The sequence below is a fragment of the Neovison vison genome, chromosome 12 (assembly GCF_020171115.1).
Source record: "Neovison vison isolate M4711 chromosome 12, ASM_NN_V1, whole genome shotgun sequence".
In the NCBI taxonomy this organism is placed as follows: Eukaryota; Metazoa; Chordata; class Mammalia; order Carnivora; family Mustelidae; genus Neogale; species Neogale vison.
This window is the reverse complement of record NC_058102.1, coordinates 61,972,051-61,984,474: the sequence shown is the minus strand read 5'-3', so window position 1 is coordinate 61,984,474 and position 12,424 is coordinate 61,972,051. Positions and strand designations below refer to the sequence as shown.

The 12,424-nt window shown below is 37.1% G+C and overlaps 1 protein-coding gene across 23 annotated transcripts in view; it reads right to left on the bottom strand.

Moving 5' to 3' along the window:
* Positions 1 to 12,424, bottom strand: part of PLEKHA5 (pleckstrin homology domain containing A5) — a 237,755-nt gene that overhangs the window by 200,136 nt on the left and 25,195 nt on the right. The window contains exon 4 of one of the 23 annotated variants that reach the window (XM_044227434.1): positions 4,975 to 5,334. The exons of the other annotated variants lie outside the window; for them this stretch is intronic. Within the exon in view, the coding sequence (XP_044083369.1) occupies positions 5,319 to 5,334 (16 nt within the window). The 3' untranslated portion in view covers positions 4,975 to 5,318. Of the gene's footprint in view, positions 1 to 4,974; positions 5,335 to 12,424 lie in introns of those variants that run through there. 23 annotated transcript variants of the gene reach the window in all.

Below are 12,424 nucleotides of genomic sequence, written 5' to 3'. Positions count from 1 at the left end.
GTCAAATGGTACACAAAATTAGAAAAGACTAAATTTATGTAAATTTATGTCATTACTACTTCCAAAAAGAACCAAAGGGAAACACACAGGTTTTAGGTTTTGTTGTTTTGTTTTTTTTTTGAAGTTCAGTTTATCATTATGTACATTCATAACAGCTTTCAACATGGAAGCCTGATACTTACCTATTAAGATTGCAGAGGCTACAGAAATCATGATCTGGTACTTCTCCTAGACAGCTAAGAGCCCTTATATAAGCAAAGAGAGTCAAGCTCCCTGGATCGCAGCCATTAGTCAGCAGAGGTATGAAAGGACAAATGTTGGGGCGCCAGGTGGCTCACTGGGTTAAGTCTCTGCGTTTGGCCCAGTCATGATCTCGGGGTCCTAGGATCGAGCCCCGCATCGAGCTCTCTGCTCAGCAGGGAGCCTGCTTCCCCCCCCCCCCCGCCTATTTGTGATCTCTCTCTCTCTGTCAAATAAATGAAATCTTTTTAAAAAAAGAGGGAAAGAAAGAAAGAAAGGAAGAAAGGAAGGACAAATGTGAAAGGTGGCACACCATTTTAGGGGTGATAATCAATAACATATGAAAACAGAGTACAAACAATGATCCTACCCAGGAAAAGACAGCAAGACACTCAAAAAAGTGAGGCAAAAGCAGAGATAATGATGTAACACCATGTTATCTTTTGCCATCTGGGTACAAGACATTTAGTACCATAGTGTGTTTGTATAACTGCAATAGGTTTCAATGAGGTCAATAACACAAGGAAAAAGCTAGATAAAATTAAGTGTTAAATTTAGGTTAAACTTTCTTCAACCCTGCTCTAATTTGGGATTTTTTTTCTTTTATGTTTTAGCATTAGAAGAGAACTGTTACTATTTTTCTTTTTTTTTTGAGCCCACACATACTTTATTTTAGAAAAAAGAACATTAGGAGAGACTGCATAGTGTTGCATTGAGAATAAAGACTTTGGAGCCAGACCCCAACTCTACCACTTACCATCTGTGGGACCTTCAGGCACTCAATGATCCCTTTATGCCTCAGTTTTCTTCTATAAACTATCAAAAATAATCGTATTTACTTTGTACTTACAAGGATTAAGTGAATTAATGTAATTTATAAAAGTAAAAAGACCTGAAACACAGTATGCCTTATATGAGTATCTGTCAAATAACTATTTTTATTAGGTTAAGCAGATTTCTAAAATCCCATGTCATAAAACACATGAAAAAGTATGTATTTTAAGAGACCTCTCATACCTTCACAATAAATCTATTAAAAGTTGTCCATCTTCTACTTTGATGAGACTTAAAAGGAATGGCAACAAGAAGGCTATCACTTATCACTTACCACTTATTGAATACTTACTTTGTGCTATAATACATACTTTGTTACCGAGCCCTTACACAACAGTCCATAAATTAGATACTATCCTCATTTGACATTGAGGAAAGATTCAGAAAGGTTCAATAACTTGCCCAAAGACATAGCTACTCACGATAAAGCTAGAAGTGAAATCCAAGTCTTTCTGACCCCCAAAGTCTGTCTTCTTAATCACAAAGTGTCTTGTTTCTAAAAATAGCTTTCTTATCTACTGAATTCAGTGGTCCTTCTTTTTCCCCCCAGTGGTCTTTCAATACTTAGCTTAGACATAAGTAGACTTTAAAAAGACTCTTCCAACATCAAACTCACCAACTGAAATATCATTGCACCAGGAAGTATCACAACACTAAGTTGGACATCCTGGGTAGAGTAAGTTCAGAAAATTATTTCTGAAAAGGGTGGAAAGAAATTTTTTAATTTACTTTTCTACTTTATTTTAGAAATAGGGGAAGGAGTGAGATGCTGAGACTCAGGATGTGGACATCAGGGTCCATGTGCAATGAAGCTCTAATCTCCCGAAGCCTGTGGAACCTCGAGGCCTGCTCCTCTTTACAGAAAGCCAGGTCTGCCCACACCCCCTTGCTTTAAGATGATGACTCCTCTGTCTTGCAGGATAAGCAGGAGCTCCTAACTGGCTTCATTTAGAGAACTGAGGAGAAGCTTTTTGCCCTGGCTATATACTAATTTAGCTGTTGTCATTAAAAACAAGAAATTGGGAGTTAAAGTGAATTAGTATCTGAATCACATTTATGTTCAAACAGGCCATTCATGAAAGCAAAATGTGCAAATAATTATAAAGGGGACATTAAATGCAATTGCCAATATTTCATTCCTTTTTAAAGGAAGTAAGGAAGAGGTAGGAGGAGCAATGCAAAAGACAATAAGCTTCTGGTATCCAAGGCGTGAACAAACTCTAGTACTTCGGTGAACAATGGGGCAGCCATGTTTGGAGAAGCACCCTGGTTAACCATTTGTTCAGGATGAAATCACATTTCTTGGTTACATCTAATTTCCCAAGTCTGTAAACTCGTCTAGCACACACATATATGTACCAATGTTGTACTTTTCTAGGATTCTACCGCAGTGCCTCCAAAGTCAACCTTCAGTAAATCTTTGCTACTGAAAAGTTATTAAATCTTTCATACTTCTACATATTTTACAAATTGAAACCACAGTTAAATAATGGTACTTGGGACAATACTAAGTACTTTCCCTTTTGTGAACCCTCTTTAACATGGCTCACAGTGTAAATATGATAACCACACCCTTTAAAGTGGTTTGTGTGTTTGAATAGTTTGACCAAAACATACAGAAATTTTAGAGGATAAAAGACATCAGTAGTCACTAGGTGTAGGAACTTCCCCAAAGTGGATCCTGCAGAGAATCTGCCCAGTCTTGGTTACAGCACAGGCTAAACAGGTATTACAGGTTTCTGGTTTGAACTCTTTTCTTTACTCTATACTTCAAACCTCATCCCTGAATATCCAAGATTCTATCGCTACCAATTTAACACTGATTAAGGATGTGGTGAACTAAATATTGTCCAAAGATCTATAAAAATGATGTCTAGGATGCTAACAATAAAAGGTTCTTAATCAGAAATAAGATTTTTCTGATCTAAGATTTACTCTAGGAATTGAAAGGAAACTAGGATTTCACAAAGGAGAAATGGGGCCTCATATCCCCAGGTTATACGTAAAACAGCCAATGTTTGGAGAGCATCAGACATGGGTCAAAATGGCACGTAAACCTGACCTAAATGTAGGTCAGATACAGACTAAGTTTCTTACAAAGCACCTTACATAATCCTAATTAAGAAAACCAAACCTACGTGATACTTCTTAGAAGATGCACAACCAATCCATCCATCTGTGGGAATATCATCTTCACCCCAACAAGAGAAAAATCTTCACCAATTCCAAAAGTGTAACCTTTTAAAGTGTTTTATACAATCTGAATGGGTGTGTCCCAAAGACTGGAGTCTTCAGGGAGGACAGAGCAGGGTGCTGTGGGTTGGGTTTTTTGGGGGGGGGGAGTAAGGTGAGGGAGGATGATTGGTCGTTATTTTTGAGGAGAAAAGCAGAGGGAAAAATTAGGGGGAGGCTGCAGTAGGGTGAGAGGAGCATGTGTTTATTGGGAGTACTTCAATTTCTCTGACACCCACATGTAAAAACAGAAAAATGGGTTTGATGGTAGAGAGAAAGATGGCTGGAGATAAAAACTCAGAGGAGGTATCACCAGTGGCTAAGGATTAATGTGAGAAAACAAGATCACTCAAGGAGAATGACTGTATCAAAGACACATGAAGGATGCGAACAACAGAGGCCACCAGTATCTACTGTACAATTATGACTTAGATTTAGTTGTGTTGGCCACACCTCACACCCTTTGAATTTCATGATTTACTTTTCATTACCAACACCAAAACTAATAATGATAAATCTCATATTTGTAAGGTGCTTTGCAGTTTAAAAGTGTTTACTTTCAATTATCTCATTCATTACTCCTGACAACAGCCCTCTGAGGTAGACAGGTTAGTTAACTGGCATCAATTTGTACAGAGGAAAGCTGAGAGGCAGAGAGATTAAATGACTTGTCCCTAGCTCAATTTAATGTTCACTTAGTTATCTTTGTTCTGTAAAGTTGCTGAACTTCATTAAAAGCAAAGACAACCTCCCCCTGTATAGAAAATAAGCTCCCTTTGCTTTTATTTTTATAAAGCCAACTCAACTGCTGATTTCATTTACATCTTATTTTGCACTGTGCTTTATCATTTCACATGTCTTTCTAAAAAGGCACAAGTTAAACCCTACCCATAAATAAGAGAAATATCTAAAATCAAACATAGTATGTAAAAAAAGTACCTAGATTGGTGCCTGTTACAGCTCACATTTCTAAGGCTTTCCCTGCATTCTCATGGACAGGTGTAATTTATTTCATTAGAGGGACTATAATTTTTATTTTATTTTTAAAAAATATTTTATGTATTTATCAGAGACAGAGAGAGCACAGGCAGACAGAGCGGCAGGCAAAGGCGGGGAGAGAAGCAGGCTCCCTGCCGAGCAAGGACCCAGGGGATCATAACCTGAGCCGAAGGCAGCGGCCTAACTGACTGAGCCACCCAGGCATAGAGGGACTATAATTTTTAGATGAAGATGGCCTTTGCTTTATTCTGTCCATATAAATAGTATCCTAGAGAATCGGAGGGGGGAATACAGGGACCTGGGGATGGGATTCAGAAATTCATTAAGTTAGATGGGAGAGAAATTACCCTCTATCTTCACTGATCTCTCACTGAAATTTAGCATTTCCTTCAATTACAAATGAAAACAAACCCTACTTACATGAGCAACACCTCTCATTTTTTTTTAAAGATTTTTATTTATTTGACAGAGAGAGATTGTAAGTAGGCAGAGCAGCGGGCAGAGAGAGAGAGGGAAGCAGGCTCCCTGCTGAGCAGAGAGCCTTACGTGGGGCTAGATCCTAGGACCCTGAGATCATGACCTGAGCCGAAGGCAGAGGCTTAACCCACTAAGCCACCCGAGTGCCCCAACACTTCTTATTTTTATTACCAACAGAATTCAGATATTTTCTATCATATTACAGTCATTGAAGATACCCTGAAATATCATTTACATGTTACCGCTTCAAAAAATTTAGTCTCACTTCTAGGCTTTATGTGTTAATAAAGAAGCAGATTTTACAATATCAAAAATTGTTTTAAAATATCACCTATTTCAATTTAATTGGCCTGCTTTGCAACCATAAATATGTGTGTGCATGCATAACATAAGTAAATAAGGTTAAGAACTCCTGCTTCAAAGGATAGTTAAGACCCTGCAGAACTTCCCTCCTGGTGCTCTACTTCAAGAGATGTCCTCGTTTCCTCTTCCCCAGTTCTATGGTCCTTACCCACCTCTGTCCATCCTGCCTGGCTTCAAATACAAGGAACTCTGAAAGAGAGAAAGGTTTGTAAAGAGTATAACAGTAAAATGTATGGCTAATTCTGTATTTCTTTTCTTCTCTCTCCTCAAATATGGGCATGATGGTTATTATTTATATCCATAGCCTCTAAATCGATTTTCTCTCCTGAACTCTGAAATGGCCTTGCTGCTCTTGGCTCCCCTAAACCTTACCACCCAACGTCAGTGATATAAGTGTGGGGTCGTTAGGGTGCTCCTATGAAACAGCCTTTTAATATCCAAAGACCTATAACCTTTATGGTTACAAAACTGATGGGACATGATCTACCAAAAAAAAAGAGAAAACAGCTAGGGTAGGGTGGAGATGACTATGGAAGGAAGGTGGACTGTAGAAAGAGTCTTCATTTTTCATCTTCTAGCAACTGGAAGGAAAGAAGGAATGAATACGGAAAACACTTACACATACATTCACACCCGTAGAAACCACCACATGGGCTGTGAAATTGCTTTTGCGGAAAGCAGAAGTGAGACTGTGTCCCTACTGGAAGTGGGCCAGGAAGAAAAGATACACCGGTTGAGTTGAGAGAACAATGAAGAAAAAGAAGACACGGTGGTTAGTTCTCAGTAGAAGAGTCAGCCAAGCACCTCAGTCAAGACCAGGAAGTGCCAAACAGGAAGCCCAGGTCTGTACGTTGATGTAGCTCTTCTCCCCAGCTTCCATGTGCCCAGAACAAACTTCTGACAGAGAAGCCAGAGCCAGCCATGAGAGCTGTCTGCAGAAGCTAAGAAGACAGGTTTCCATCACATTTGCTTAAAAAGTGAGGGGGAAAGCAAAAAAGAATCTCTGCAAGATTACAATGGAGGGATGCATCTGTCCAAAGAAATACTGCAAATGAATTAAAGTTTTCCCATACTATCAGTATTACACATCATGAGTTGGCGAGTTTGAGGACACATTTACCTCCACAATATTGTTTCTATGGGAAAACGTACCAAAAGGTACAAACAATGACTTTTTCCCCTAAGATTTTATTTATTTGATAGAAAGAGAGCAAGAGAGCACAAGCAGGAAGCAGCAGAGGGAGAGAGCAGCAGACACTTTGCGGAGCAGAGAGCTCGATCCACAGACCCTGAGATTATGACCTGAGCCAACGGCAGATTCTTAACTGACTTAAGCCACCCAGGAACTCCCTAAACAAATGATTTCTATAAAGTCTGAGCATACCTCATGACCGAGAGCTACTTTTATTAATTAATCCTCCAAAGTACCAGACAAATGACAAATGTAACATAAAATGAAAAAGTTTAAGAAATGATGAAAACATCTGAGACAGTAGTAAACATCTTTAAAAAGAGAGAGATAGAGAGAGATACTTTGATATTCTGTACAAATTTTCGTTGATTATTAAATTATTTAAAATTTAAATTATTAAAAACCAGGATACATGTAGCCTAAGTCAAGCTTGAATTCAGTGTATTAACTTAAAATACAAACAAATGGTTATTTTTCTATGCTATTCCCCTATAAAAACATTCTTCAATGAAATGCCTTCTTTTCCTTTTTCATGAACAAAACACATTCTCAATTAACCAGAAAATCAATATAAGGAATTTTCTTATCTCTGATTTATTAGTAAAAATCAGTTTACAAAAAATATTTTGTTATTCTAGCAATTAATGTTCAAATAAGAATACTGAAAACTAGGTGTAGTAATAGCCTACTGTTCCTTGAAAATACTGGGATAGGGGCACCTGGGTGGCTCAGCGGGTTAAAGCCTCTGCCTTTGGCTCAGGTTACGATCTCAGGGTCCTGGAATCGAGCCCCACATCAGGCTCTCTGCTCAGCAGGGACCCTGCTCCTCCTCTCTCTCTGCCTGCCTCTCTGACTACTTGTGATCTCTGTCCGTCATATAAATAAATAAAATCTTAAAAAAAAAAAAACAATTGGGATGAAATAACACATCAAGATTATAAACAGTTGAAGAAAATGAAAAAGCCTATTGCATTTTTCCAAAGTAATTATGAATGTTGACCCTTCTATACTTACTAAATTGTAACTTATCTAATTAAACAGTTTAGTTTTTAGTTCCCCTATAATTTCAAGTATTAGTTATTACTACCTTGCTAATATATAATAATTCCAATATAATTGGAATGAAATTTCTATCTGAATTTGTTCATAAGGCCCCATTCTTACTAGACGAAATGTTCTAGTGCCTCATCCTTTACCTAAAGTCACAAAGCGATCTAACAAGGAATATATTAATATCCTAAAACTGAATGGCCAGGGGTGCCTGGGTGCCTCAGTGGGTTAAGCTGCTGCCTTCGGCTCAGGTCATGATCCCGGGGTCTCGGGATCAAGCCCCACATCAGGCTCTCTGCTCAGTGGGGAACCTGTTTCCCTCTCTCTGCCTTTCTCTCTGCCTACTTGTGAGTGATCTCTTTCTGTCAAAAAAAATAAGTAAAATCTTAAAAAAAAACAAAAAAACAAAAAACAAAAACCTGAATGGCCATACTAGAAATTGCAGAGAGAGAATTCCTATCAATTTTGGTTACTTTAAATATTAAAACATTACAGAAAAAAATTGTCTTCAAGGCAGTAAGTTAAAGGGATGAATTATGTCCAGCAATTTCATGTTTAAAGAAAAATCAATTTTACCCACAAATAACCTATTTCTTTGTCTACTTGCTTCACAAGAAAACCTTTTCCCCAGAAATGTTCAGTGTAACACTCTACTGTGAAAGAAGGGTTAAAATTAAGTATAAACCCATTTCTATGAAAGAATAATGCAGTAAACTAGGGTCGCCATTTTAAAATCACCAAACAAAAAGCTGACAGGTAAAAAACATCACAGCTTTACTAACACTACTACTGAGTTAGTAGGAACTAACACTACTACTGAGTTAGTCCAGTAGGAACTCAGTAATTTGTTGAATAAAGGATGTTTATGTTATGCTATGTTATGTTAATTTGTTGAATAAAGGATGTTTAATGTTGAGAACTTTCTAGTAGGAATAAAATGAAAGTTGGAATAGCAACTTGTTCCTTTCAAATTACTTAAGTTCTGTACTAAGGAAAAATGTTAAACTAAGGCAAATGTATAATAATTCCATTTCATATTAAAACAAACTTGTATTTCGACATAAATACAAAGTAATTGCTAAAGCAATAAACCTAACTGTGAACTTCCTGCATTTTCCCCAAAATGATTGCATCATAGTACAATTGCTTTTCAGAAGTTAAATGATTTCTGACTCACATTAGATGACTAATAAGTTTTTTTTTTCTTTGGCCATTCACTTAAATGAATATGTGCAAATCTATATTATGGGAACAAAAGTAAGACTACTTTATGGCTCCAGAAAAATCTACTTATTCTGTTTAGAAAAAGGATATCTAATTTGAATAATTGAGATTATATTTCTTTCTTTTGCCCCAAAGGAAAGAACATTCTCAGTTCCGTTTTAAAGCTGGCACCCACATACTCAATCTTGGTTAATTTCCAAAAGCACATATGTTATAGTAAATCCTCTTCTCTCAATGCCAGAAAGTTTTGCTCCTAGAAATTGTATTACTGGCATATTCTCAACATATCAGTATCTCAACAACTGCTAATCCTGAAGAAGCAAGAGCAGTCAGCGTCCTTTGGAAAGTAAAGGCTCCATTTAAAAATCTACAAAAGGGTCAGGGGCGCCTGGGTGGCTCAGTGGATTAAGTCGCTGCCTTCGGCTCAGGTCATGATCTCAGTGCCCTGGGATCGGGTCCCACATCGGGCTCTCTGCTTGGCAGGGAGCCTGCTTCCCTCTCTCTCTCTCTGCCTGCCTCTCCGTCTACTTGTGATTTCTCTGTCAAATAAATAAATAAAATCTTAAAAAAAAAAAAAAATCTACAAAAGGTTCAACTATTACTTTGAGCAAGATCCTACCTGCAAAATCTAAGAGTTCAAAATAGTTCTCAAATCTTGGGTGCACATGAGAATCATGAAGTGAGACAGGTACTTACTGACTCTGCTTTAATTGGTAGCTAACTATTAAACCTATTAGCTCTTAGTACATAAAGGATGTTCTTACAAATGAGGAAACACTTCAGTCTTTAGAAAGACACAAAAACATCTTTTAGCCAATGCAGATGAAAGTTTTCTGACATTTTCCCAGTAAAAACAAAGACCCAGAAAAACCAGTGAGTCAAAATGAGTTGTGAACTTGCTTTTATCTTGCTTTAAAAATAGAGGTAAAGCTGAAAAGTCAAGAAAATATTCCATAAAAATACTTGTTTTCCTACTCTCTTTTAAGGGGAGTATTCTGAACATTTCTAAAATAAAATATTAACATATTCCTGCTAAGAAGGGACCCGAACTTCTAAAAACTTAAATATTTAAAAAACAAACACAAAAACAAAGAACCTGAGTGCCAGACATTTCATAAGACCAGGGTTTCTACAAAAATCCTTTGATTTAAATGAAAACAAAAGCCTTACTGCTTTCTTTCATAAATGTAAGCTATTTTTAATACTATTTTTACTATCAATTTAATTTAGTATTTGAGTAGCAAAATAATTACTTTCTAGAGCACTATTAAGATTATAAAGCTTTTGTGTTCCCTGTCCCCCCTCCTCAAGTTAAAGTTTAAGACACCTTACTATGAAGTGTCAAGTTTAAAATTCATACTCATTGACCAAGAAATTCTACAACTAGGAACTTAGTTAAAGAAAATGCTTTAAGGAATTTAGGTTCAAGGATTTTTTATAGAGTTAAATTAATACAAAGGATTAGAAAAACCAACCACTGAAAATAAGAAACTAATGGATTATATTGTGATTATAACTATACAGTACTGCATAATCTTTGTTAAGAAACTGTCACCAATGGTTGGAGAAAAGAAGGAGGTGAAGAGGTAGGAAAGAGAATCCAGGAACTTTCCAATCCTCTTACAGCCTTTATACTTTTTTTTTTTTTTAAGATTTTATTTATTTATTTGAGAGAGAGTGAGAGATCACAGAGGGCGAGGAAGAGGAGAGGGAGAAACAGATTCGCTACTGAACAGGGAGTCCAACCTGGGACTCCCTGCGATCTCAGGACTCTGAGATCATGACCTGAGCTGATGGCAGATGCTTAACTGCCTGAGCCACCCAGGGGCCCCTACCTTTTTTTTTTTTTTTTTTGCCTTTATACTTTTTAAAACTCCTGGGCAAACCATTTAAGGTTAGGTAAATTATAGCCAAAACTATATGAAATTATGGGTAAATCTATTTCAAAAAAATATTTTAACATTATGGATGCATCACTGTTTCAACTGAAAAAGATAAAGCAATTTTTCTAAGCCTAAATGCCCAGTTTGCTTCTTTTGAAATCCAGATTTTAAGTAAAGGAATAAAGAATAAAATTGAATGCACAGCTGTTTGCTTCTAGGAATACACACAGGCGGAAATAAACAGAAGGAGGCTAATGTCTGTAAGATTGGGCTAACTACTTCATTCCCAGCTGTGTTTTAATTTGTATTACTAAACAGTAACAAACCCTTTTTATGATTGTCATAAGTTGAGAATTTCCATTTGTGCCCAGCAAAAGTTAAAAGCACACTAGAAAATACTCAGAATGTTAGATTCAGTAATTTATTGTCTGGTCTGTGTTCTAAGTTGTACAACATCAGTTGAATTATTCAGTTGTTAATTCTAATTTAATGCCATTTAAAATCAGAGAAGCCTGCCCACTTACAAGTGGCTTAAACTATAAGAAAAATGGGCAAGATAAAAACCATACTCGATTTGCTGTGGTAAGATAATCAGGTCAACAATAAAGCAAGTGGGTATGGACTAAGGTCAGTTTATGTTCCTGGGTCCTAACTGCAAACAGTGCTACTCCTTACCCTTCAAACACTTTTCCAAACTTCCACTGCACCCACAGAAACCAGGGAGGCAGGGCAATGTCCAATTATAGCTACTTTACACTCTGGTTGGGGTTTTTTCCTCTTTAAACAAAAACTAAAGTCAAAAGAAGTCTAGGACCTATAAGAAAGGGGGTAGAGCATGCGAAAATTTACTAAGAAAGAGATTATTTTCAAACTATCAATTTTTAAAGCCATCAGCATAAGAGGACTTTACACAGGACACTGGATGTAAGAAAATACATGAATTTCCAGCCTGATTTTATGGAATTAATTTTTTAAAATTTCATTATAAACTTGATCCTAGGTTTACGGCAATAGTTGTATTAGCTGAAATGGGCAGAATTTGTTTGTTTGTTTTTTTAAAAAGCTGGTCATAACAGATACCATACTGGTTCTATAAAAGATTAATTAACTCCAATCTTCTATTACCTATTTTCTGAATTGGTTAATTTTAAATAATCTGATCCTCTATTACTTAAACTGTAGATGAAAATTCTACCATAAAGTCAACTACCAAAAGATCTTTTCTGGTGGGACACACACCCACAAGTAGAACCTACCTCAAGTCTGAATTCCAGCTCTGCCAGTTCTCTCAGGCTTAGGTTCCTCCTTCTAAAGAGGGTAAATGCTACATAGTGACAGGTACCTAAAATGCTCAACAAGTGGTGAGAGGGTCCATACGGTATATGCGATAAATGACGTAACACATATAAAATACTGAGCAGAGCACCTGGATCATAGCTCCGTGTTCCACAAACAGCAGATATCACACAAAACAAGCAGATAAAAACTTATTTAATATAACAGGTACAATGGGACGCCTAGGTGGCTCAGGGCGTTAAAGCTTCTGCCTTTGGCTCAGGTCATGATCTCAGGGTTCTGGGATCCCCGCATCGGGCTCTCTGCTCAGCGGGGAGCCTGCTTCCTCCTCTCTCTCTCTCTCTCTCTCTCTCTCTCTCTCTCTTGGCCTGCTGCTCTACCTGCTTGTGAGATCTCTCTGTCAAATAAATAAATAAAATCCTTTTAAAAACAAACAAATATATAAAATAACAGGTACAGATGCAAGTAGTTTTTTTTTTTTAATATTTTATTATTTATTTATTTGACAGAGACAGAGATCATAAGTAGGCAGAGAGAGAGGGAAGGAAGCAGGTTCCATGCTGAGCAGAGTGCCTGATGTGGGGCTTGACCCCAGGACTCTGGGATCATGATCTGAGCAGAAGGCAGAGGCTTA